The sequence below is a fragment of the Symphalangus syndactylus genome, chromosome 2 (genome assembly GCF_028878055.3).
Source record: "Symphalangus syndactylus isolate Jambi chromosome 2, NHGRI_mSymSyn1-v2.1_pri, whole genome shotgun sequence".
NCBI lineage: Eukaryota > Metazoa > Chordata > Mammalia > Primates > Hylobatidae > Symphalangus > Symphalangus syndactylus.
This window is the reverse complement of record NC_072424.2, coordinates 100,617,821-100,641,812: the sequence shown is the minus strand read 5'-3', so window position 1 is coordinate 100,641,812 and position 23,992 is coordinate 100,617,821. Positions and strand designations below refer to the sequence as shown.

Here is a 23,992-nt window from a genome sequence, read left to right as displayed (position 1 = left end):
GTGTCACTCAAGGCAGATGCGACAAGGATTCAGCTCATCTTCCAAGAATATAGAGAAACAGAATGCTCTGTTAGAGGTCTGTACACAAGTTCAAGTGGTGTCCTAGGCTAGGCACCACCAGAAGAGCAGCTGAGTTTATTAAGCAGATTCCTCTACTGCATGTTAAGAAGGGGGGTGCCTGCTCAATTTAGCCAATCCATTCATAATATGGGAGAGTATTGCCATCATGAATGGAAAATATTTATTCAAATAGATATTTCTGTGTGTGTGTGTGTGTGTGTGTATAAGTAAGGTATAGTTTGCCCTTAAATCTTTCTACTCACCTATAACAGTGGTTTTCATCTAAGGACTCTTTCCTATTCTCTTCACTTTTACTTCCCACCCCTCCTTTTTTCTTTTTCTTTTTTTTTTTTTTTTTTGAGAGGACGTCTCCGTCGCCCACCCTGGAGTGCAGTGGCATGATCTGGGCTCACTGCAAGCTCCACCTCCTGGGTTCACGCCATTCTCCTGCCTCAGCCTCCCAAGTAGCTGGGACTACAGGCGCCCGCCACCATGCCCGGCTAATTTTTTGTGTTTTTAGTAGAGATGGAGTTTCACTATGTTAGCCAGGATGGTCTCAATCTCCTGACCTCGTGATCTGCCCGCCTCGGCCTCCCAAAGTGCTGGGATTACAGGGGTGAGCCACCGCGCCCGGTCCCCTGTTTTCCTACCAATATATAATGTTCATTCAAAACCATTTTCAAAGTAGCAGTATTTATATCTAAACAGGATACAGTTTATGAATTTGCCAAAGCACCACCAAGAAACAGAGGCAAATTAAGATGTTTTACTGTGAACATAATAAAATTCAAAATTTATTTGAACATAATCTGAAATAAACCACAATAAACAATTGCGACATGCTCCGGTTTTACGATGGAAATATCAATTTAACTGTTGATAATGTCTCTAAATGTCACTCAGATTTTAAAATCATTTATATTTCAAGAGGAAAGTAAACTGAATACAAAAATGTGTAATTAAAAATGTAAAAACTCTAGAATAAAGTAGGATAGACCCTAAATATTCACTGCCCCAAACCCCCAAGATGCAGAAATTTTCTCCACAATAAACCTGCAAGCACTTCCGGTGCTGGAACTCATTTTCCAAGTCAACTAAAACCATATTTGCTTTTCACTGTTTCTAAATTTTCCTACGTGTTGCAAACTTGTTTTCTTAGAAACTCTGTCCATAAGTATAAGAATATATGAATACTGTATATTTCTAAATAACTAAAATAGTATAATTGGATTGTTTGTAACACAAAGGATAAATGCTTGAGGGCACAGATACCCCATTTTTTATGTGATTATTACGCTTTGCATGCCTGTATCAAAATATCTCATGTACCCCATAAATATATACACCTACTATATACTCACAAAAATTAAAAATTAAAAAAATGTATGAATACACAATCTAGTCATTTGAAAATACCAACTTTAAATATAATTGCAGGCATGAAGTTTTCTAAATGATGTGACTATTTTATAACAAAATTTTGCTTTGTTTCAGCATTCTCACTTTTAAAACATAGTAATTTGTTTGTTGAAACCTAAAAAATAAAAATTTTAAAAGAAAGTTTACCTAATGAATCATGATTGTTTCCTAGATATGATATCTTTTTTTTTGTTTGTTTTTTTTTTTTGAGACGGAGTCTTGCTCTGTCGCCCAGGCTGGAGTGCAGTGGCGCAATCTCGGCTCACTGCAAGCTCCGCCTCCCAGGTTCACGCCACTCTCCTGCCTCAGCCTCTCCGAGTAGCTGGGACTACAGGCGCCCGCCACCATGCCCGGCTAATTTTTTGTATTTTTAGTAGAGACGGGGTTTCACCGTGGTCTTGATCTCCTGACCTCGTGATACGCCCGCCTCGGCCTCCCAAAGTGCTGGGATTACAAGCGTGAGCCACTGCGCCCGGCCGATATCTTTGTTTTGTAATACTTATTTTATTAGCTCTCTGGAAATCAGGGTAATTTGGTTTCATTATTATGCAATGTTACACCTAAAAGTCATTTTAATACATGAAGTCAAGACAGTCACAAGGATGATGAGTTACATTCTCCTCATTCTAAGGTTGCTCATTTTATGTCTTGACAAAGACTCTCTCTTTTGACCAAAACTTTAGTCAGGCTCCTCCAATTCCTCTGCTTGACTAGGCCAACATTGGGTTTCCTTCTTTGTTCTTGCAGGATCCAGTTTGAGCAAGAATCCTGTTAAGTTGGCTTAGGGAGAATGCCCCACCCTTGGTATCTGACTGCCCTTGATATCCTATCACACTGGCCTGCCTTCAGCAATAATCCTATCAAGTTGGTATAGCCAGAAACCTCTTACCTTTGATGTTTTTCCTCCTGGTAATTTTCCATTCACTGATTGCCACTCTGCTCCTTGGTTATAAATCCCCACTCAGCCTTGTTGAAGTCAGAACTGAATCCACTCTCTCTCCCTCACTGCAGGATTCCATTGCAGTGGTCCCTATACCTATCGCTAGGGCCTACCTTGGATAACGTCTGCCTTAATATCTTTAACAAGTGTCATGATGAGTTTTTTTCTTTAACAGTCTTCTCCACTATGCCGAAGTGTTGGGATATACAATCTTCTCTTCCTTTACATCCCCCAGTCCCTCCCACTCTCCCTTCCATATCTACTTTAATTCTCCTACTTAACCCGAAAGCAGAAAACAGCTTGAGCCATTGGAGAGTCCTAAAAACAATCCCATTAAATAAAAGGCTCATTTTTAGCCTATCTTGGAATACTGTGACCAAGAAAATGCCACCACTGCAATCTAGGACGTTGCTTTGAAAAATATTCACAGCTTTCAATTCATTTCAACAATTATTTACTAGGTGCCAGGCACTGGACTAGGACCCAGGCCTTGTGCTAGTACTGCAGTTGCAATAAGTATGTGTGACATTCTCATCCTTAAAAGTTAGCAATGCCAAAGACTCACAGAATGAAGAAAGCTAGGCAATACAGGCCCTGTGATGTTTCAGCATGGTCCTAATGACCATGGTATTTTCCCAAGAGTAGATAGTGCATGTAAACAGTGGTAACGTCTGTTTACATATGAGAGGTAAACAGTTTGGACCTCAGTTAATACATAGATTTTAACTAAAAATTATCATGTTAACTTTATCATATTTAGAGATAAAGAATTTGCTTTATTGTATAAATGACAATTTCAACAAGGGTACAAATTAGATATAATTATATAAACTGAATATTTACATCCAATTTACATCCATCATTCTATTAACGAGCAGTTTAAATATATAATACAATTCAGAATGATAAAGATATCTACATTTAGGCATCAAAAAGAAAAAAAAAAGAAAGCAAAGACAGGAAGTGTACTTGCCCACTCAATAATTAACAACGATTTATGTAAAATTCTCACAAATTGATCTCAGAATCAGAATCAGAATCAGCATTTTCTATTAACAAAAACTGTGAAATGCTAGTAATTGTGCTTTATATAAAGCTGTTTGAGGCAATCTACATAGGAAATATTATCAAGATTCATAATTGCACAAATCTGAAAGGCCTTACATGTCTTATCACATATTACACTGCTGTCATAACTCACGAAGAAGTAATTGTAGTATTTTATAAACTGCTTACTGTCTAGGATTGCAAATTGTTTAGCTAATCCATATAAGCTTTCCGGCTGCAAATCTTCAATGTCATAGGTCTGGGTCAGGATATACTCCAGCTTCCAGATGGACTCTCCCTTTAGATTCGCCTCTGTAAGATTCAAGTAATACTGCAACATATCCTGCAGTTAAGAACAGTAACAAAACCTGGTTCACTTTTTGGCACATAAGGCATTGTATAACAAGAAGCGCTGATGTTTAAATTTCCGTGACATTTTAGGCTGGGCACTGTGGCTCACGCCTGTAATCCTAGTACTTTGAGAGGCTGAGGCGGGTGGGTTACCTGAGGTCAGGAGTTTGAGACCAGCCTGACCAACATGGTGAAACCCCATCTCTACCAAAAATACAAAAAAAAAAAAAAAAATTAGCCAGGCATGGTGGCGGGCAAATGTAATCCCAGCTACTCAGGAGGCTGGGGCAGAAGAATCGCTTGAACCCGGGAGGCGGAGGTTGCGGTGAGCGGAGATTGCGAGATTGCGCCACTGCGCTCCAGCCTGGGTGACAGAGCAAGACTTCGTCTCAATAAATAAATAAGAAAGAAAGACAGGGAGGGAGGAGAGAGGGAGTGGGGAGGGAAGGAGGGAAGGAGGGAAGGAAGGAAGGAAGGAAGGGAGGAAGGGAGGCTCAATAAAAAACCTGTATCACTTTTTCAATTTTAAAAAGGATGAAAGAACATAATAGCATGTAATCCAAACTATAAAGAGAGATGTACAAAATAAAAAACCTTCAATTCACACATCCTCAGAGGTAACCATTGCTAATGGTTGTGTGTATCAGTGGTGTGCTGGAGGCAGCTTGTACCAGCTCACAGAAGCCGATTGTCAAATTTTTAGGAAGGTTGCCAGTCAATCTGTGGCATTTTGGTAGCTTGAAATTGTCCATGATGTGAGTATTTCTGTCATGGAAACTGACAAACACTACAAATTAAGGCACTTTTCCCCTCAGTGAACCAGCTGTTAAACATTTTTCAGTACTCCAGTGTATGTGTGGTGATCTAGGCTTTATATCAAAACAAAGATAAATATTTGGGATGTGCATACTTATGTACATTTTTGGCTTTTTCAAAAAAATGGAGTCTTACTATATACGTTGCTGTATTTTAAGAAATTATTTAGAAATTATATGAGAAATTATTTTTATATTTTTAGAAATTATTTAGTGCTATATCAGGAGAATCTTCCCACATTGGTACGTATGTACACACGTAAATATACATCAGGGTCTGAACCTCAGTTACATAAACACATATATAGATGGATATATACGTGTGTGTGTGGATGTATATATCTGAGGTTCAGATCCAAAATTAGGCAACTGAAAGTTCTAGAAAAAATTCTTTTGGACTAATTTACTACACAATTGTTTCATTTTCTCATTTAATCAAATATTTATGAATAAAACCAGATTTCTGCCACCATATCTCCTCCCTGTTATTCTGGGGAATAACAGAACCATCTCCTATTTAAATTCATCTAGAAAAAAAAAAAGCAGTTATACCAATAATGGCTTTAACTGAAGTGAATTATTTTCAAATTGTATTTGTAGAAAGGGGAAGTTACCCAAACTGAAGTACCCATAAGCTAAATGGCCAGTCTTTTGTGCTAAATTGTTCTAAGGCAAGGAGCTATGAAGCTGCTCCAAAGAACTTTTGTCCCAAATATCCAATTCAACTTTTTTCCTTTATTTTATTTATTTATTTTATTTTTAATTTTTTTAATTTTTTATTTTTTGAGACAGAGTCTCGCTCTGTCGCCCAGGCTGGAGTGCAGTGGTGCAATCTCGGCTCGCTGCAGGCTCCGCCTCCCAGGTTCACACTATTCTCCTGCCTCAGCCTCCCGGGTAGCTGGGACTACAGGCACCCGCCACCATGCCCAGCTAACTTTTTTGTATTTTTAGTGGAGACAGGGTTTCATCGTGTCAGCCAGGATGGTCTCGATCTCCTGACCTCGTGATCCACCCGCCTCGGCCTCCCAAAGTGCTGGGATTACAGGCGTGAGCTACCATTTTTTTCCTTTAAAAATTTTTTTTGGGTGGGCCCAGTGGCTCACATCTGTAATACCAGCAATTTGGAAAGCCAATGTGGGAGGAACACTTGAGCCCAAGAGTTCGAGATCAGCCTGGGCAACATAGGATTCCTATTCCTACAATAGGAATATAAAAATTAGCTGGGCTTGGTGGTGCATGCCTGTAGTCCCGCCTACATGGGAAGCTGAGGTGGGAGGATCACTTGAGCCCAGGAGTTTGAGGCTGCTGTAAGCTATGATCGCACCACTACACTCCAGCCTGAATAACAGAACAAGAACTTGAAAATAAAATCTTGTTTGTTAACATTTATTAAGCATTTAGTATGAGCCAAGCATTTTTCTAAGTGCTTTACATAGATTTGTTCATGCAATCCTCATAGCAACTCAGTGAATTAAATGATATTTTAATTCCCATTTCATGGAGAAATAGACTGGGACACAGAAAAGTTTAGAAATAATGGCTCATGAGAGGGAATGGTAACAGAGCCTACACTCTTCTTGATACTTATATTCTGGAGAAGAAGAATGAACATGGCTTAGTGAAACATTTCAGTATGTATACAAGTCCACAAACATGGCACTAACCAATGAAAGCATCTAAATAAATGTGAAGTCCTTAGAAGAACAGAAACAGCCTTCCAAAGACTAACTTCATCAGCTCACACTTAGTAAGTCCTGATAACATTGCAAGTATAAAAAAGAAGAAGGATGCCAGGAGATTTCAACATAAAATACATCTCACATGACTGTCCTGAGAAAAATTCAACTAAACTAATGAAAACTGCAAAGATACGCATAAATATGGGGTCAGCTCTGAAATCTGACAACTTACCAATAATTTATAATCACGAGGATCATACTGAAATAGTCTGATACCAGGATTGTTGGTCTGTTTTTCTAAAACACTCTTCACTGGTGTAACAGCAGGAGCCACAAACAAAGAATTTACTGGACTTCCTGAACAAAACATATGCACATAAACATATATTTTTAAATAATAGAGTTTAACTATATTAAAAATATAAACAGGTTCCAGATTAAGAGATTAACAGACATAACCAAGTGATATGTGATCACTGATGGATACTGACTTGAAACAACTGTAAAGAGACAATTTTGAGAAAATAGGGTCATTTTTGTTATTGATACCAGATAATTATTGTTGATTTTGTTAACTAAGTTTGTGGTTATGTAAATTATCCATATATTTTAGCAATGAATATAGAATATGTAGTGCTGAAATGGATCCAGTGTTTGAGATTCACTTTCAAATACTCCAGCAAAAAATTAAAAGAATATAAGGCCAGGTGCAGTGGCTCATGCCTGTAATCCCAGCATTTTGGGAGGCCGAGGTGGGTAGATCACTAGGTCAAGAGATCAAGACCTTCCTGGCCAACATGGTGAAATTAGCTGGGCATGGTGACACACTACTACTCGGGAGGCTGAGGCAGGATAATCGCTTGAACCAGGGAAGCAGAGGTTGCAGTGATCCGAGATCGCAGGGTGCACTCCAGCCTGGCAACAGAGCAAGGCTCCATCTCAACAACGACGACAAAAAAAAGTGAAAAATCTTGATAGATGTTGAATGTGAGTGATGAGTACATAGGAGGTTTGTTTGTATCGTTCTCTCTGCTTATATATGTATCAATAAGAATTTACAAGTAAGAGCTTAATATATTTTATTTTACGCCGTTGTGTAAATTGTGCTTTGCTTTCTAAATTCTGAGAAATAAAACAAGTAGCATCAAAAGAAACTTGAGTGTAGCAGTTAAAATAGAGTGATATTTCTTTAAACTCAAAGATTTAAAAGAAAATTTGAGTGAGCTGAGGGTTTCTGAGGCTTTTGTGTTGACAGCAAATAAATAACGCTGGCCCTGTGGAGCTAATAGGAGCTTATGTTGAAGAAATCCAGCTGCAGGCCTAATGTTGTGATTTGGACACTCATCATACAACCATTGAGGATAATTCAGAAAAGGCTAATGCTGGCAGATTTTTAAATAAAATGTTTAATTTACTAAATCAGCAAATTTACTGGATATTCACCGCTTTGCTCTAGACTCTTAGACTGGGGAGATGCAAACACAGCATTACATTACCTTTTTTATCTGAAAGAACCATAATGCTGTCTCTGTGAGTGTGTCCATAAAATTGTCCTGCAATGACATCACTGTATTTTCGAAAAATATCTATCAATTTCTCATTATAGTATTCTCTCACTGCTGTGATGTGCTGTGAAGACGGCAGATATCCCACTGGAACATGTGCTATGATATACACCTGGAAAAAGAAACACAAAAAGGCCTCATGAGAATCTTTCTGCACATTCATCATAACTAAATGACATTTGGATACCCAAGATTGAAAGTATATTAATTAAAATTTAGAAAGCAAATATATCATCTCTTCTATTTATAACAAAAAGAGATGAAATTATAAAACTATTAGGGTCACTATATTTGCACACTGTTGATGGTATAAGGCAACTGTGACTTCAGTCACAATTTTTTGAATTGGCCTCTTTTTATACCAATAGATGTCCACTAATCCTAAAAGCAATAAAAGCAAAACAAAATAAAACTTGCTATGCAAGGTGGCTCAAGCCTGTAATCCCAGCACTTTGGGATGCCAAAGCAGAGTTCGAGCCCCCCAGAGTTCGAGACCAACCTGGGCATCATGGTGAAATCTTGTCTCTACAAAAAATAATAGAAAAAAAAATTAGCCAGGTGTGGTGGCACACACCTGTAGTCCCACCTACTGAGTCTGAGGTGGGAGAATCACTTGAGCCCAGGAGGCTGAAGCTGCAGTGAGCCATGATCACATCACTGCACTCTAGCCTGGGCAACAGAGTGAGACCTCTGTCTCTGAAAAAAAAAAAAATTAAAACTAAAATGAGTTGGCCAGGCATAGTGGCTCACGCCTGTAATCCCAGCACTTTGGAAGCCCGAGGCAGGTGGATCACCTAGGTCAGTAGTTCGAGACCAACCTGGCCAACATGGTAAAACCCCATCTCTGCTAAAAATACAAAAATTAGCCAGGCGTGGTGGTGGGTGCCTGTAATCCCAGCAACTGGGGAGGCTGAGGCAGGAGAATCGCTTGAACCTGGGAGGTAGAGGTTGCAGTGAGCCGAGACCATGCCATTGCACTCCAGCCTGGGCAACAGGGTGAGACTCCGTCTCGAAATTAAAAAAAAAAAAAAAAAGAAAATCCATGAGTTGTAAAGTGTTCATGCAAAATATCTTCAAATTCTAATACTTTTATTGATACTGGAGTCCACCCCAAGTTTAATAAACATATAAATTTTGCCTTCCATTTATTCCCAGATGGTTTTGGTCTATGGGATCTACCTTCTCCTTATTCTGCTGAGAGCTGTTCAATGTACTTTCTAGCCATTCAAACTGGTTGGCCGGGTCAGTCTTGTTCAGTGTCATTATATTTGGGCCGTAGTACAAGTTTGTGTTTAGACTGATGATCCTAAGGTTTGGATTACTTGTAACTTTCTGTGAATAAAAACCACCTATAAAAACAATTTTAAAACACATTTAGGAAAACATACACATACACACAAACATTGTGAAAGGAAATTGCTGAGGTTTACAATCCAGTCAGGAGGTTGGTGCTTATTTCTCATTGTTTAGTTTGCACATAGATAGGCTGTCATTAGATAAGAATCAGATTTAGCAAGCATTTACTGCAAACCTGCTATGGTGCCAGGCCCTGTGCTGTCACTTCCAACATATTGCGATAACAACAGCTGTATCCAATATTCACATGAAAAGATAAATAAGTGTTTTGGCAGTAAGCAATGAGATTGAATTTTATGAAAGAAAGATTTACACATCAACTTCTACTTTTATGATTAGGGGCTTAAGATGAGAGACATTGTGAAATATAAAATCCAAAAAATGGTAACACATACGGATCTTGCTAGAGATTACTCAGAAAAAAAGGTCAGACAAACCACAGCTGCTACAATCTCAGGGTAGAGGAGGTTTAAAGGCATCATTCCACCCACTCCTCTGAACCACTGGTGATGGGACACCCGAGGGTCTGTTGCAATGGCACTTTCAGAGCTGGGCACTAAGATCTGGCCCAGCTTTCTTTGCCCTGAGCCTACTCACTATGCACAGCTTTCCCTAGCTTTCAATCATGATGGATCACAGCCCCTTTAATTTTCTCTATTCTTTCTTGTAGCCATAACATCTTATTATTTTTATTATGGTACTAGCAGGGCAGTTGGGTTTCAATTTGTCAGAAGTTATTTTTGAGAAGCTGCCTTTCATGTCCTAGTAGTAGAAAATGACAACAGGTCTCACTAGGGCCTCTGGGATGACAAAGTTTGAGGCCCCTCATGCAAGCCATCTCTGTCCCAAATCACTTTTGCCTTTAAGACTTTCTCAGGATGGCTTCTATGACTTTTAACTTAATATTATACTCCAGTGTTTAACTGGACCTTTGAGGGCTATCGTTGGAATGGATATCATTATGAAACTCATATGGCTTTTTCTTAGGGCCTGCATTCCACTTCTCAGCTTTTTTCTGCCTCCCCTGCTTTATGCTGAGTCTCCTTAGAAGGCAGAGCATTTCTTTAGGAATCTTGATCATTCTTTATGGCTCTCCCTTCAACCTACATAAGCTCGCCATGTGTCTTGTAGGATGTGAAGTATAAGACTAGACATAGGCCGGGCACGGTGGCTCATGCCTGTAATCCCAGCACTTTGGGAGGCCGAGGCAGGTGGATCTGCTGAGGTCAGAAGCTCGAGACCAGCCTGACCAATATAGTGAAACCCTATCTCTACTAAAAACACAAAAATTAGCCAGGTGTGGTGGCGGGTGCCTGTAATTCCAGCTACTCAGGAGGCTGAGGCAGGAGAATCACTTGAAACCAGGGGGCAGAGGTCGCAGTGAGCCAAGACCGTGCCATTGCACTCCAGCCTGGGCAACAAGAGTGAAACTCCATCTCAAAAAAAAAAAAAAAAGAGGACTAGATATAGTTCCCTAATCAGAACCATAGTCTAATTCTAAGCTATCATGTCTCAAATTAATATACACTATGATTTGCTGCATGCTAGCAAAAACAATAACAAAATAGTGGCAAAAGCCAAAGGGTTAACAAAAATACCAAAAGAAGTGTTTTAACTGAGAGAAGTCTAGCCATTAACTTAATATTTGTCTCAACATTCTAAAAACACCAAAGTCTTAATTTAACAGCTGGACACCTCAGTTAAGCTCACAAAATGTCAGGGATTTACATAATGATGTGTCAAGAGCCACTGGAGCAGAGGGCCTTTAGACATGACCCAGGGAAGGCCTTACTATGCACCAATTATGCATTACTTTCCCAAGCACCTCAAAGTCCATGTTAAAAGCTTAGTTATCCTCACTTTACCAGCTGTTTGTTTTATAAAATTGTGCTGCTTGGTTAGAAGTTAGTGTTCATTCTCTCTTCTCAATCAATTTTCCAATTAGAAACATATACTTTTATTTACATTCAAATCCAACATTCAGCTTTTGCTCCATAGGGAACATACCTACCTAATTAAGAGTAGAAGAAGAAAAAAGAGTAGAAGAACAGGAAGAGCTCCCTGCAAGATAAACAGGTTCATGACCTGTGTCACAGGCAGCATTACTACTCACTGTCCTCCACAAAAACTGGGGGCTGTGCTCCAGAAGTGGCGCACTCAAGCAAACATTAAAAATTTAAGTTTAAATAACATGAATAAAAATTGAGGCAAAATAGGAATAAGTAAGTCTTTCACTTACCTTTCCTTAAAGTACTAATAGCTTCTTCATCTAGCCATGGTTTCCAGAGGTTTGCTACTGCATTGTACACTTTACTGGTGACTACAGGCAGTTGATCCTGGCCACAAACAATATAATCCACCATTGAAATTTAAAGATACACAGCTGAATTAATGTAAACACTACTTGAGCACTGACTACTATGTTAGGCATCTAGAGATGCAAGGATGATTATTAGATAGACTTCATCTTCAAGGAATTATAACTTAGTTGGAGACTGGGGGATAAAATGTAACCAATTAACTATAAGACAATGTGCTGGGCACTATCCAGAGGTCCTGGGAGCTTAGAAGCAAGAACAATCAAGTGTAGCCAACGGCCAGGTGCAGTGGCTCATGCCTATAATCCCAGCACTTTGGGAGGCCAAAGCAGGCAAATCACTTGAGGTCAGAAGTTCAAGAAGTGCCTGGCCAATATGGTGAAACCCCATCTCTACTACAAATACAAAAATTAGCCAGGCATGGTGGTGGGCACCCATAATCATAGCTACTTGGGAGGCTGAGGCAGGAAAATCACTGGAATCCGTGAGGCGATGGTTGCAGTGAGCCAAGATTGCACCACTGCACTTCAGCTTGGGCAACTGAGTGAGGCTCTGGCTCAAAAAAAAAAAAAAAAAAAAAAAAAATGTAGCTCAGGGAATTAGAGAATGAAGAGACTATTTAAGCCAGGCCTTAAATAAGGACTTTATCAACTTAACAAAAGGGCATCAAAGCAAATGCAATGGCCCAGATACAAACACAGGCATAGGCACAGGCACAAGCACAGAGTTCCATAGGTGTGTACCATGTATAGAGAAAAGCTCATGTTTTAGCATGGCCAGGATATGGGAAGGATGTGGGAGTGTGCTCATTAAAGAGATGCCAAAGGCAGGTTTGAGCCTGCACATGCACTGCCTGATGCAGCATACTGAGGGAACAGGAAAACATCATGTTTTAGAACTTAACAAAGTCTTCTGAACTGTTCAAACTATTATAAGCCTCTTAACTCTTTGAATAAAGATTTACAACCACATGCTTTTGATTTGAAGAAGTCTCTTTAGGGCAGCATAAATTATATCAAAATATTTTGATTTTTTAAATAATGCATTTTAAGTACAAAACATTTTTATTATCATAAAGTGTCTTCAGGATGACATAAGCTCTAGCGTAGAAGTAAATGGGGACCCTCGCTTGGAGGAAAACAAACAAAACTTTAAGAAAGTAAATACTGAAGCAGGGCATGGTGATTCATGCCTGTAATCTCAGTACTTTGAAAAGCTAAGCCAAGAGGATAGCTTGAGCCCCAGAGGTCGAGGCTGCATTTATCTATGATTGTGCCACCGCACTGCACTCCAGCCTGGGCGACAGAAAAAGACCCTGTCTCAAAAAAAAAAAGTAAATACTGAATAAAAACCCATAAATCATTTGTGAATTGGATAACTGTTTTTAATTTTGTTTTAAAAAATTATGTTAAATGATTGAAACCCCTTCTTCACTCTCATCATCTACTTCTGTACATTGGTAAAATAGACCTATTTCTGAGAGGAGTTTATCAAAAGTTATTTTTCAAGAAGATGCCCAAGTCCTAGTAGTTCTTGATACATGCGTCTAATACATGATGAACATATAGATACATATAGGGCAAGTAATAACCAAATGACTTGTTTTAATTGGACTAAACATGTATTTTCAGTTTGTGTCCAAGATCAGGGTCGCCTGTCTGAGAATTACACAACAGCTTAGGCCAATCTAGATTCTGATTAAAAATTGGTACGCATCATTATCATCATATAATAAAAAGCCATAAAGTCTTGGCCATTTGTTTACTTTGGGATGGATGCCAAGTATGGTGTGGCGATGGAGAAGCTTAGAATTATGTAAAAATCAGTTTAGACTTTCTTCTCTATTTTAAACATGAGAAATACAAGCACCAGAGAAGTTAGATGGCTTATCCAGGGATAGGTGGTCAGTCTCAGGGCTGGTCTAAATCCCATGATTACTCTCACAGTCAATTGTCTATTGCACCATGTTTCCTTCCCAATCCTTTTTGGTTGTGACATAACCACTGCTGAGAAATGAAGCCTAATGGAAAGTGACCCACCCACAAATTCGGTGGCACCAGTCTTGCCAGTGTAGGAGTAAATGGGGACCCTTCCTTGGGTGGCAACAGGAAGAATCCTCCAGGATGTCCACACTGATACCTACTTCTGATGTCATGGGTGGGGACATGCATCTGTATATGTATATTTATGTAGCTATGCTGCATGAACATGGAATTTCAGTGGAAAAATAGCACTTATGAAATTTATTTGTTTCTAACATTCTCCAGAGTTAGATCTCAGACATCAGCCTCTAGGAAATTTTGCTGTGGAGCGTTCATGTTACATTTGACATTTCCGAAACTGTGAGGTGGAAAGATGGTAGTAGAATAACAGAAAGAACATTTTTAGATATAAGATCATAAGCTAGAAAGAGAAAAAAAATTAACTGTTAAAGGTATGTAGGCTGCCCCATTTACCCTAGCTGTATATATTAATATAATAGGATATGTTATAGAAGTTAGGTAGCATTTCTGTCTTTGAATTGTAAGATCTGACTTGACAAAAAGAGGACAGAGATAAAAATAAAATGAAACAAATCCTCAAAGGAGTTACAAACATGTATCCCCTGTCACCACTTAATGTGACAATCACCACCAGCCCACTTACTGAGGGCTGATGCTGTGCCAGACAGTAAGCTATGCCATTTTCATATCACCAATGCTCACAAAAGCTTTGCAAGGTAGGTACTTCTAGCTTCTGTTTACAAATGAGTGATCTCTGCATCAGCGAAATTAAGTGAATCACCCGAGTTGGCCAAGCTATTAAAAGCAGGGCTGGGAGGGAGGTGTGGTGGCAGGGAGGGAGGGAGTGGAAAGCAGGGCTGGTTAAAGATTTACATTCTAGTGACTATGAACTCCTGTGTTTTCCACTATTCCAGTCTTCCTGCCACCTAAGGCATATAAACACAACGTGTGTGACCTTGGGCTGCTGGAGCTCATTTGTTCCCAAGCCTCTTCACTGTGTGTTCTAACATATCAACAGGAACAAATGCTCGTTGACAGGCTGACTCAAAAAGACTCACATATTACTCATCTCAAGATAGTAGGCCAGGGCCAAGAAGTCACTTGAAACTTAAGCTTATTCTAGACTACAACTCATCAAAATTACTGTATTCAGGTTCGATTAACTAAAAATAATCAAACCCCCCATTCAGCATTCATTTGACATAAGATGAAAGATATTCTAAGCAAAGAGAAAAATGTGGACACGGAGAGGCGTGAAGGTAGATATGTTTGGGAAATATTGAGTATGTTAATCAGGCAAGGCAAGGGATGTGCAAAAGGATGTTGGTTTAAGTGAACACGGATCTGAGGTAAAAAGATCTAGAGTATGGGCTCTGCTCCCAAGGGATTTTGAGCACTTGGACAAGTAATTCACATTTCTGAGCCTTCATTTTCTCACCTACAAAATGAAGGGTAGGTCTAGACCAGGTGTCAGTAAACTTTTTCTATCCATTTCAACTGCTCTATTCTGAAACATGAAACAATCAAAAGCAATGTAGAATGAATGGAAGCGTAGCTGTGTTCCAATAAAACTTTATTTACAAAAACAAGCAACTGGCTGAATTTGTACCATAGGAGACAACTGCCAAGCCCTGGACTAAACAAAAATCTCTGGGTACAAATCTAAGATTTTACACTACTACAATAGGATGCTGTAAACAGGACGGCTATCTTGCTATTATGCACACGTTGGTTCTCAAATAAAAACCTGTTGGAGCCAGGGGTATCTCAGGCATTAAATGCTCTGAACATGGTTTCTGCCTGGAATCATGTCTTAATTAGAGAAACTATGACTTGAACATGGACCTCCTTCCTGTTTGCTTCTTATGGTAATTTGTAATGTTTTTGTTTTTATTTACAGTCTAGCTTAGATCAGGGTATGCACATCTTTGTAGGCCTAATAAGAATTCTGGAAAAAGTAAATATTTATCAATATTAACCTTACTTGCTAACCTTGTCATGGACATGCAAATGAACCAGAACATTATTCAAAAGAAAAGAGAAATTGAAGAAGATTATGAAGGAAAACATAAATTAATAATCCACAAGCTGGATAATTTTATTCTGAAAACTCACTACTGATATAACTTCTCATGAAATATTAAAAGAATACTTTTATGGTCCCCAAAGTACTTGTCTTTGCCTTTCTTGATGGTTAGGATTAAGACCATATTCTCCCTCTATAAGACCCATTCCCACGCCCTATCACTAGCTAGTTATTGTCACTATTTTGACACTACTAATAGGAAAAATTCTTTAAGCATTTCTGAAAGTCTATCAAATTTACCTGTGGCCAATAGTCATGATTACCCAGTGCAGGGAAAACCTGGAGATTTGGGAAGAGACTCTGGATGGTGGTTGTCATATTAGTGATCACATTTATAACAGTGTCTGTTGAGAGTTCAGGTACAGGAACATGAGGTGGGCTATCCCTGAAAAAGAGACAGATTGTAAAGAACAAAATCAGTTTCATAAAGTGTTACTAGACTTATGCATGATGCCTTGCTATACCTATCATTGCAGACTTCCATTTTTTTTTTTTTTTGTTTGAGACGGAGTCTCGCTCTGTCGCCCAGGCTGGAGTGCAGTGGCACAATCTCGGCTCACTGCAAGCTCCGCCTCCCGGGTTCCCGCCATTCCCCTGCCTCAGCCTCTCCGAGTAGCTGGGACTACAGGCGCCCGCCACCACGCCCGGCTAATTTTTTTGTATTTTTTAGTAGAGACGGGGTTTCACCGTGGTCTCGATCTCCTGACCTCGTGATCCGCCCGCCTCGGCCTCCCAAAGTGCTGGGATTACAAGCGTGAGCCACCGCGCCCGGCCCAGACTTCCATTTTAAAACAGCAGATTACAGCTAAAGAGTTGATAGACTACTCTTCACCTACCTCTACCCTACAGATAATCCTATAAAAGAAATTTAACAAAATGTAATACAAAAAATAAGCTGGAAATCCAAGCCTATTTCACTACCTGACTGAAGATTTATAAGAGGCTAAAAACTGCAATAATTAAAAGCAGATGCCAATTGAACCAGAGCCCAAATGCCTATTTCAAATCCCAGTTTTGCCAATTACTAGCTGTGTATACTGTAAGTTACTAAGATGTTCAGTGCCTTCCTCATCTGTAAAATGGGAATAATAATACCCATTGTAAAAATTAAATAAGTTACAATGTATAAGTTAATTAAAACAGTGCCAAGCCCGAAGTAAATACTCTACAAGTATTAGCCATGGTCATTATTCCAGGTAAAGAAATATGGGCCTCTTTACCCTATAATGATGAAGGGAACCAGTTAGTTATACTGCCAGAAGATGATGTTTTACAAAATTGTCATGACAGGTAAACTTCCATTATTGCCTTTCGTCTTTGATAATTTCATGAAGACCTAATATCAACATCTCAAGATATTGATACAAGTGTGCTGTTTATGGATTCATCTCTTAGTTAACAGTGACATATTTCTGAAATCTGTATTCCAAAAAAAAAAAAACTCCTAAAATTGTTCTTACCTCTAATAATGTTGATTAGTTTGACCTAGTGTTTTTTAACTCAAATAACTCTTAAAATGTAACTAATCTTCTTATGGAATTCAGCACTCTTATGAAGCTTAGGACACTGTAAATAAATATTGAGTAATTAATGGTACTTAATCACTTACCCTGTCCATATCATGAAAGATGCTTCTTGTCCAGAATTTTTAATAAAATCAAATGCTGACAAAATAAGTTGATATGGAGAATCACACAGAACATCTCCAAAAGGGCCAGGGTTGGAGGCATTTGCACCTTTAGATGAAGCGCACACTTTTGTGTGGTCATCTGTGATGTGGTAAGTAGGGTCTAAGTGTAAGTCAGTCACATGCCAAAACTGTCCTGTTGATTACACAAAAAATGCAGATAAATCTACTTGTTCTCTTTTGGAATTCTCATACAAATATTTATATTAAGACTAGAGACGGTTGTTCCTCCCTGTGATGGAGGAAAGCCTTGGTAATTTAAATGTTCATACACCTTGAAGTTAAATACAACCCTCTGTGAGAAGATGAGCTTCAAGGAACTGTAGGAACAATTTACTACTTAAGTGTGTCAGAACTGATGAGCTCAGGCCGGGCGCGGTGGCTCATGCCTATAATCCCAGCAATTTGGGAGGCTGAAGCAGGGGGATCACTTGAGGTCAGGAGTTCGAGACCAGCCTGGCCAACATGGTGAAACCCTATCTCTACCAAAAATATAAAAAATTAGCTGAGTGTGGTGGCACACGCCTGTAATCCCAGCTACTTGGGAGGCTGATGCAGGAGAATCACTTAAACCCGGGAGGTGGAGGTTGTGGTAAGCTGAGATCATGCCACTGCACTCCAGCCTGGGCGACAGCACAAGACTCCATCTCAAAAAAAAAGAACCGACGAGCTCAGTATTAGTATCAGCATGATAACCTAACAAAGAGTATTTAGCAAAGCTATGTTTCCATAATAAACTGTACGAAAATATCCTTCGGAGAGGCCGATGATGACATCATCTTGTATCTTAATAGCACGTCTCCTTTAAGAATTTAAGATTTTACAAGTTATTTACATTCTTCTTGTAGAAAAATTGACGTATACATATGATGTCGTTTGTTAGGGTTACACAGTGAGTAAGTAGACTGCAGAATCAGGAACTACATATCACTCTTACTTTCTTATAAACCTTGCCTCTCAACATTAATTCAAAGAACATAAATCTCTAATACAAGCTTTAAGCCAAAAATAGGAATTCCCAAAGGTTCTTAAAAGCTATTTAATAGAGGTATGTCTTCTATCATATACTCGTATAAAATGTGAATAATATTAAGGGAAGCAGTTGTTAAAAAGGATGCTTCCATTGGGTTTTTAGGAAGCAGCCAAGCCCATTTGATAGCATCCTTACTTGGAAATCATCTTAAGAAAGTTTTTTTTGTGTTTGTTTTTTTTTGAGACAGAGTCTCGCACTGTGTCCTAGGCTGGAGTACAATGGCGTGATCTTGGCTCACTGCCACCTCCACCTCCCGGGTTCAAGCGATTCTTCTGCCTCAGCCTTCTGAGTAGCTGGGATTACAGGTGCGTGACACCACACCCAGCTAATTTTTTGTATTTTTAGTAGAGACAGGGTTTCACCATGTTAGCCAGGATGGTCTTGATTTCCTGACCTCGTGATTGGCCCGCCCCAGCCTCCCAAAGTGCTGGGATTACAGGCGTGAGCCACCGCGCCCAGCCAAGAAAATTTCCTTTATTGAAGGTAATACTAGAACAAAAAATCACAGTGGTATCTCTCTTTATTAAGTATTTGCTATGTGCCAGGCACTGTGATAAGCAATTTAAATATACTATGTCATTTGATTCTCAAAACTGCTCTCTGAACTGGGAATTATGGTTCTCATTTTAGAATTGAAAAACTAGTGCTGAGTCAAATAGAAAATTTGTTAAAGTATACACAGCTAATAAATCTGAACTCCCATACTGATGGACTTCCAAGTTTGTTTATACATCATTTATACATATATTCAATGATCCTTATAGACCATGTTCAAATTGTTTTAATAAAGAGATTTTTTTCCGCACTTTTGAGTTTACTCTGATTATGACTAGAAACACATCAGAAGTGACAAAGCAGCATGTACTACACCAGAAGCACAGAGCAAACAGGTAGGATGCAAGCTTTAAACTCTACCAATATGTTACTACTGAATAAAACCCAAAGCTGGGATAATAAGGTGAAACAGTTGATACGTTAAGGTGAAAGGGGTGCGTTATCTTTTGGTTGTTGTTTCTTCCCAACATAGTTGTCATTATAATTCCATAACACATTTATGTTCACAACCAAGAAACGGTAGATAAAAGATCCAGAAGAAAGTAGTAGTATGGTCAATTACTTGGCACTTAGTCACCATTTGAAAACATCTGCCAAAAGCAATTTTATTTTATTCCATAATGCAGAAAATACCCCAATCTTTATTTCCATCTTAGATATACTTTACCCAGCACAAAAAGTAAAGATGGCAAATAGCTCAGAGTCATCCCAGAGAATCGTTTTAATGTGAACATGTATTCGTATTATTTCGAGAATGTAAGGGTATAGTAAATGAACATGAAACAGTACAGTGTCGTGGTTAAGAGTGGAGGCCAGAGTCAGACTGTTTGACTTCCAACCTAAGCTCCACCACCCACTAATCTAGCTGTGTGATCTTGGCCTATTTCATTGATGAAATGGGAACAATAACAGTGCCTACTGTGAGGGTTAAGTGACTTAGTAGAAGTAAAGCCCTTAGAAGGTGTATGGCACCAAGTAAGCTCAATGTTAGTTTTACTGTTATTTTTTAACTTCAAACCCCATTTCCAAGTAATACTTAAAATTCAAGTGCTTATTACATGTTTAGTACTATTTTTTATGCTTCACATGTATGAGCTCATTATTATGTATACTCCATTTTACAGATAAGAAACTGAAGCACACAGAGATTAAATTCAAGTTACATGCATCAGCTGCAACAGAGCTAAACTATCATCTGCAACAGGGCTAAACTATGAATTCAGGAAATCTGACTCCAGAGTCCACATTGCCCTTATCCACATACAATTCCTCTCTGTGTTTTCACATTCAACTGTCTCCAGTCTCACTTGCCTCACATGAAAACAGATAATGATACCAGGCACTCATGCCTGTAATCTCAGCACTTTGGGAGGCTGAGGCAGGAGGATCACTTGAGCTCAGGATTTTGAGACCAGCCTGGGCAACATGGTGAAACCCCATGCCTACAAAAAATACAAAACTTAGGAAGGATCTCTTGAGCCAGGGAGATTGAGGCTGCAGTGAGCCAAGACTGGGCCAAGGCACTCCAGCCTGAGTGACAGAGACCTTGTCTCAAAAAAAAAAAAAAGGGAAGAAGGAGAAGAAAGAAAACAGATAACGACAATTATCTGCACAGGAGATACTGTGAAGATTAGGGGAAAAGAGACCAGAAACATATTCAGCATCTGTTTCAGTAAACCCAAACCTGAAATGCATTAAGAGCACACCCCTCTGATATAATTTAGTACCTAGACTTATATATCGCCAGCATCTAGAATATGCATGACTTATAGTAGCCCTTCAACATTCTTTAATTTATATATGATGACATTTAGGCAAAGGCAAATCTCATGATATCCTCAAGATCACAGATGACTCAGTAATGAAAGCTTAACTGGAACCAGTCTCTCCAGACTTCCGGTCTAGTGATCTTTCTACTGCATGGCATTCCCAGACAGATAAATTAGGGGATAATCATTTAAATTCACTGAAAGATGTCTTTAAATAGAAGCCAAGAACAGAGCTCTGACAGGTTCTTAACCTGGGACTCATGAATCATGAACATCTGGAAGCCTCATGTCCCTCTCCTAACGAAACTGTGTGCCCATGTGTGTTTCCAAGGCCTGGCCTGTGGCAGAGCCCACACTCCAATCCATGTTTTCTAGTTCAAAGTCCAAAGTTCTTTTTACTACAGCACGTTTTCCTGTTGTGCAGACTATCTTTAAAAAGATTTCCAGGTCTGGCGGGTGGCTCACGCCTGTAATCCCAGCACTTTGGGAGGCTGAGGTGGGCAGATCACGAGGTCAGGAGATTGAGACCATTCTGGCTAACACGATGAAACCCTGTCTCCACTAAAAGTACAAAAAATTAGCCGGGCATGGTGGCGGGCGCCTGTAGTCCCAGCTAGTCGGGAGGCTGAGGCAGGAGAATGGCGTGAACCCAGGAGGCAAAGTTTGCAGTGAGCCGAGATAGCGCCACTGCACTCCAGCCTGGGTGACAGACCGAGATTCTGTCTCAAAATAAAAAAATAAATAAATAAAAATAAAAAATAAAGATTTCCAAAAATATGTGTGTGTTCAACATATCTAGAAAAACTCTCAAAATTATACCAGAAAATCTTTTAATCCAAAAGATTTTATAACTTTTCCTCAAGAATCCAATGAACCATAGTTCAGACATAATTCAGCTCGCCTTACGCCTTATTTGAACACAGTATGAACACTCAGCAGCGTATGAATGGTTGAAGTATGGCTGCTGGGATTGGCCAAACTTAGCTATTGTTACCGCTGCATACTCTTAAGTTAGGTTTTCAGTCTCATCTGACTATTAAGCTAGGTTACAGTTCATTCACGAGGATTCAAATATAGAAGTAAGGAGTCCTTCTCAGGCCGTATTTAGTTTGCTTTAACAGTACCAATACACAAGCCAGTCCCAGCCTACTAAATCTAAAGAACTGTAGCCAAAAACACACAAGTGAAGCTTCCTAGGACTTCTGTCGTCTGACCACCAGGACTCGACAGGGCAGAAAACTAAGACTCGGAATTTAAACGCAAAAACACAAAACAAGAAAGCAGTAGCCAGGCAGGGTGGATGCTGAAAGGAAGTCCAAGCATTTGGGTGCTGAGAGGAGGAGGCAGGGGAGTTGTCACATCAAGTGGAAAATATGCAAAATATTACAAAAAAGGAGAATTTTGAAACTGCTGAGTGAACACTTCCGCCTTTGAACTCCAGTAACACTTCAGACCTTTGAACTCCAGTGACTCCGGTAACACTTCAGAATTCCAAACTCCAATAACCCCTCTTCCTTTCCCTTTAGTAGGAGGGGATTCAACCTTGCAGTTTCCCAACCAAACAGGAGGTGTGAAGACTCACAGGGTCCCCAGAAAGCGCTCATTGAGGACTCTTTAAAACACAGGTGAATTTGCCATTGTGTGGCCTCAAGCAACCTGAGACATTTTATTTCAAAACCCTAACTGGTCACATAATTAAAGGAACACAAGCTAAGCTGTAATAAAAGCAGAAACCAGTATACATAAGCATTTTGGGGAAATTTCTTGTAATGACTGACATTTGCCACAGTTGGGAAACCAGATTTACAGTTTTTGCTTCAGACCTGACAGCTGAGTCGTGAGGACTTGGCCTTCAAAGAGAAGATATTTGCCCTAGAGCGCTCCCAAGTCCTGAGAAAGCACAGAGGGAGCGAAAGAGGTTTCAGCAGTAGGTGCTGCTACCGAGTCTCAGGGACAACTCTCCCCCAAAAGAAAACAGAACCCTACTTCTCTAATTTTGTTTTTCCTCTTAACAGTGCAATTATTTTTAAAGGGAGTTGAGGAGGTGGGGGCACCTTGATTTTTGAAACTGGAGGCTCAGATGGCATTGTACAATCTCTCACCAAAATGTATCTATTCTGGACCAGTGAGTCTCAAACTTAGCCGAACGGAATCATGCGGAGGGTGGGTTAAACAGCATACTGTGGAACCCCAACGCCAGCGTTTCAGGTTCAGTAGGTCTGGGATGGGCTGGAAATTTGCAATGCTAACAATTTTAGGTCCCGCGGCTGCTGCCACCGGTCCAGGGCACACTTAGAGAATCACTACTGTAACGGGCGCTGTGTTGAGTGTTGGGAGTGAATAAAATGGCTCCCGCCCGCAGGAAGGACATTCAGGTGAAATGAAGTCTCCGTGAGTTCCACGGTAGACTAAGGGGTGAGTCTACCCAAGGGTGCTTTCGCGCTCTGGCTGGGTGAGTGGCAGAAAATGCCACCGACCTCGGTCGAGCAAGACAGAAGATAGTCTGAGTCACGCTGAAATTTACATCCCTGAGCTGAGGGGGAAACTGCAGTCCCCCTCTATTCAGGACCGATTAGGGGCCTCTTGTTGTGCTGGACATCGGACTCCCAGCTTCCTCTTCCCTTGAGTCCCGCAGCTTTTCCTTTCTTCCCCAAGGAGCAAAACAACTGAGATGCAGGATGTAAACAAAAGCCAGGCTGGCGAAATCCGGCCGACGCGCCCTTGGAGCGCCCCCACCGGCGAGGGTATTTCCGCCGCCCAGCTACGGCCTCCCGGCTGGACGCCCTAACGCTGTAGTCCCTCGGTCGCCCTCCCAGCGCCCAGCAGCCGTAGTCAACGCCGGGCGCGTCAGGGGCCGGGCTAGCCTGAGCCTCTGCCCGAGACAGCTGCCCCCACGCACTTTCTCCTGCTGTGCGCAGGCGCCGCCGCTCCGCGCTCTCTGCCCTGGCTGGGAAGAGAAGGGTCGCGGACAACTCACCTATCCCCGGAGGAGGATTCCTGCCGCCTGCGGGCGCCACGGGCAGCCCGAGGCCGGAGCGGCAGTGCCAGGCAGTCAGCAGGCAGCAGACGAGCGCGCGCAGCAGCGCCATGGAGGGCCGCGGTGCTGACCCGGAGCCTCGGGCTGTCCAGCAGCTCCACTCCGACCGTCAGGCCTGAGGGTGAGGCGGAGGCAGAAGACGGCTGCGGGTATAGACGCCCAGCTGATCACGTGCAGTTCACCTGACCTTCAGCTGCTGTTTAGCGATGATCTGTTCTCGTATTTCTTAGCGTTAGTGTTTGGCCTAGGAAGGAATGTACTTGTAGAAGCTC

At 40.5% G+C, this 23,992-nt stretch overlaps 1 protein-coding gene across 4 annotated transcripts; it reads right to left on the bottom strand.

Annotated features, from left to right (window-relative positions):
• Positions 1-3,174: 3,174 nt before the first annotated feature.
• On the bottom strand, positions 3,175-23,992 carry SMPDL3A (sphingomyelin phosphodiesterase acid like 3A). Of its 4 annotated transcripts, none has more exons than XM_055262956.2 (8): positions 23,661-23,990; positions 17,249-17,462; positions 15,880-16,024; positions 11,472-11,568; positions 9,056-9,225; positions 7,808-7,988; positions 6,544-6,668; positions 3,175-3,809 (listed from the first exon to the last, which is right to left on the bottom strand). In XM_055262956.2, exons 1-8 carry the CDS (start codon positions 23,770-23,772, stop codon positions 3,492-3,494), a joined length of 1,362 nt encoding a protein of 453 aa, XP_055118931.1. In that variant the 5' UTR covers positions 23,773-23,990; the 3' UTR covers positions 3,175-3,491. The 4 variants fall into 4 exon arrangements, with proteins under 4 accessions (XP_055118931.1, XP_055118947.1, XP_055118937.1 ...); XM_063620916.1 differs by lacking the exon at positions 3,175-3,809 and adding an exon at positions 3,824-4,181 and having other exon boundaries at positions 23,661-23,992; XM_055262972.2 differs by lacking the exon at positions 17,249-17,462 and having other exon boundaries at positions 23,661-23,988.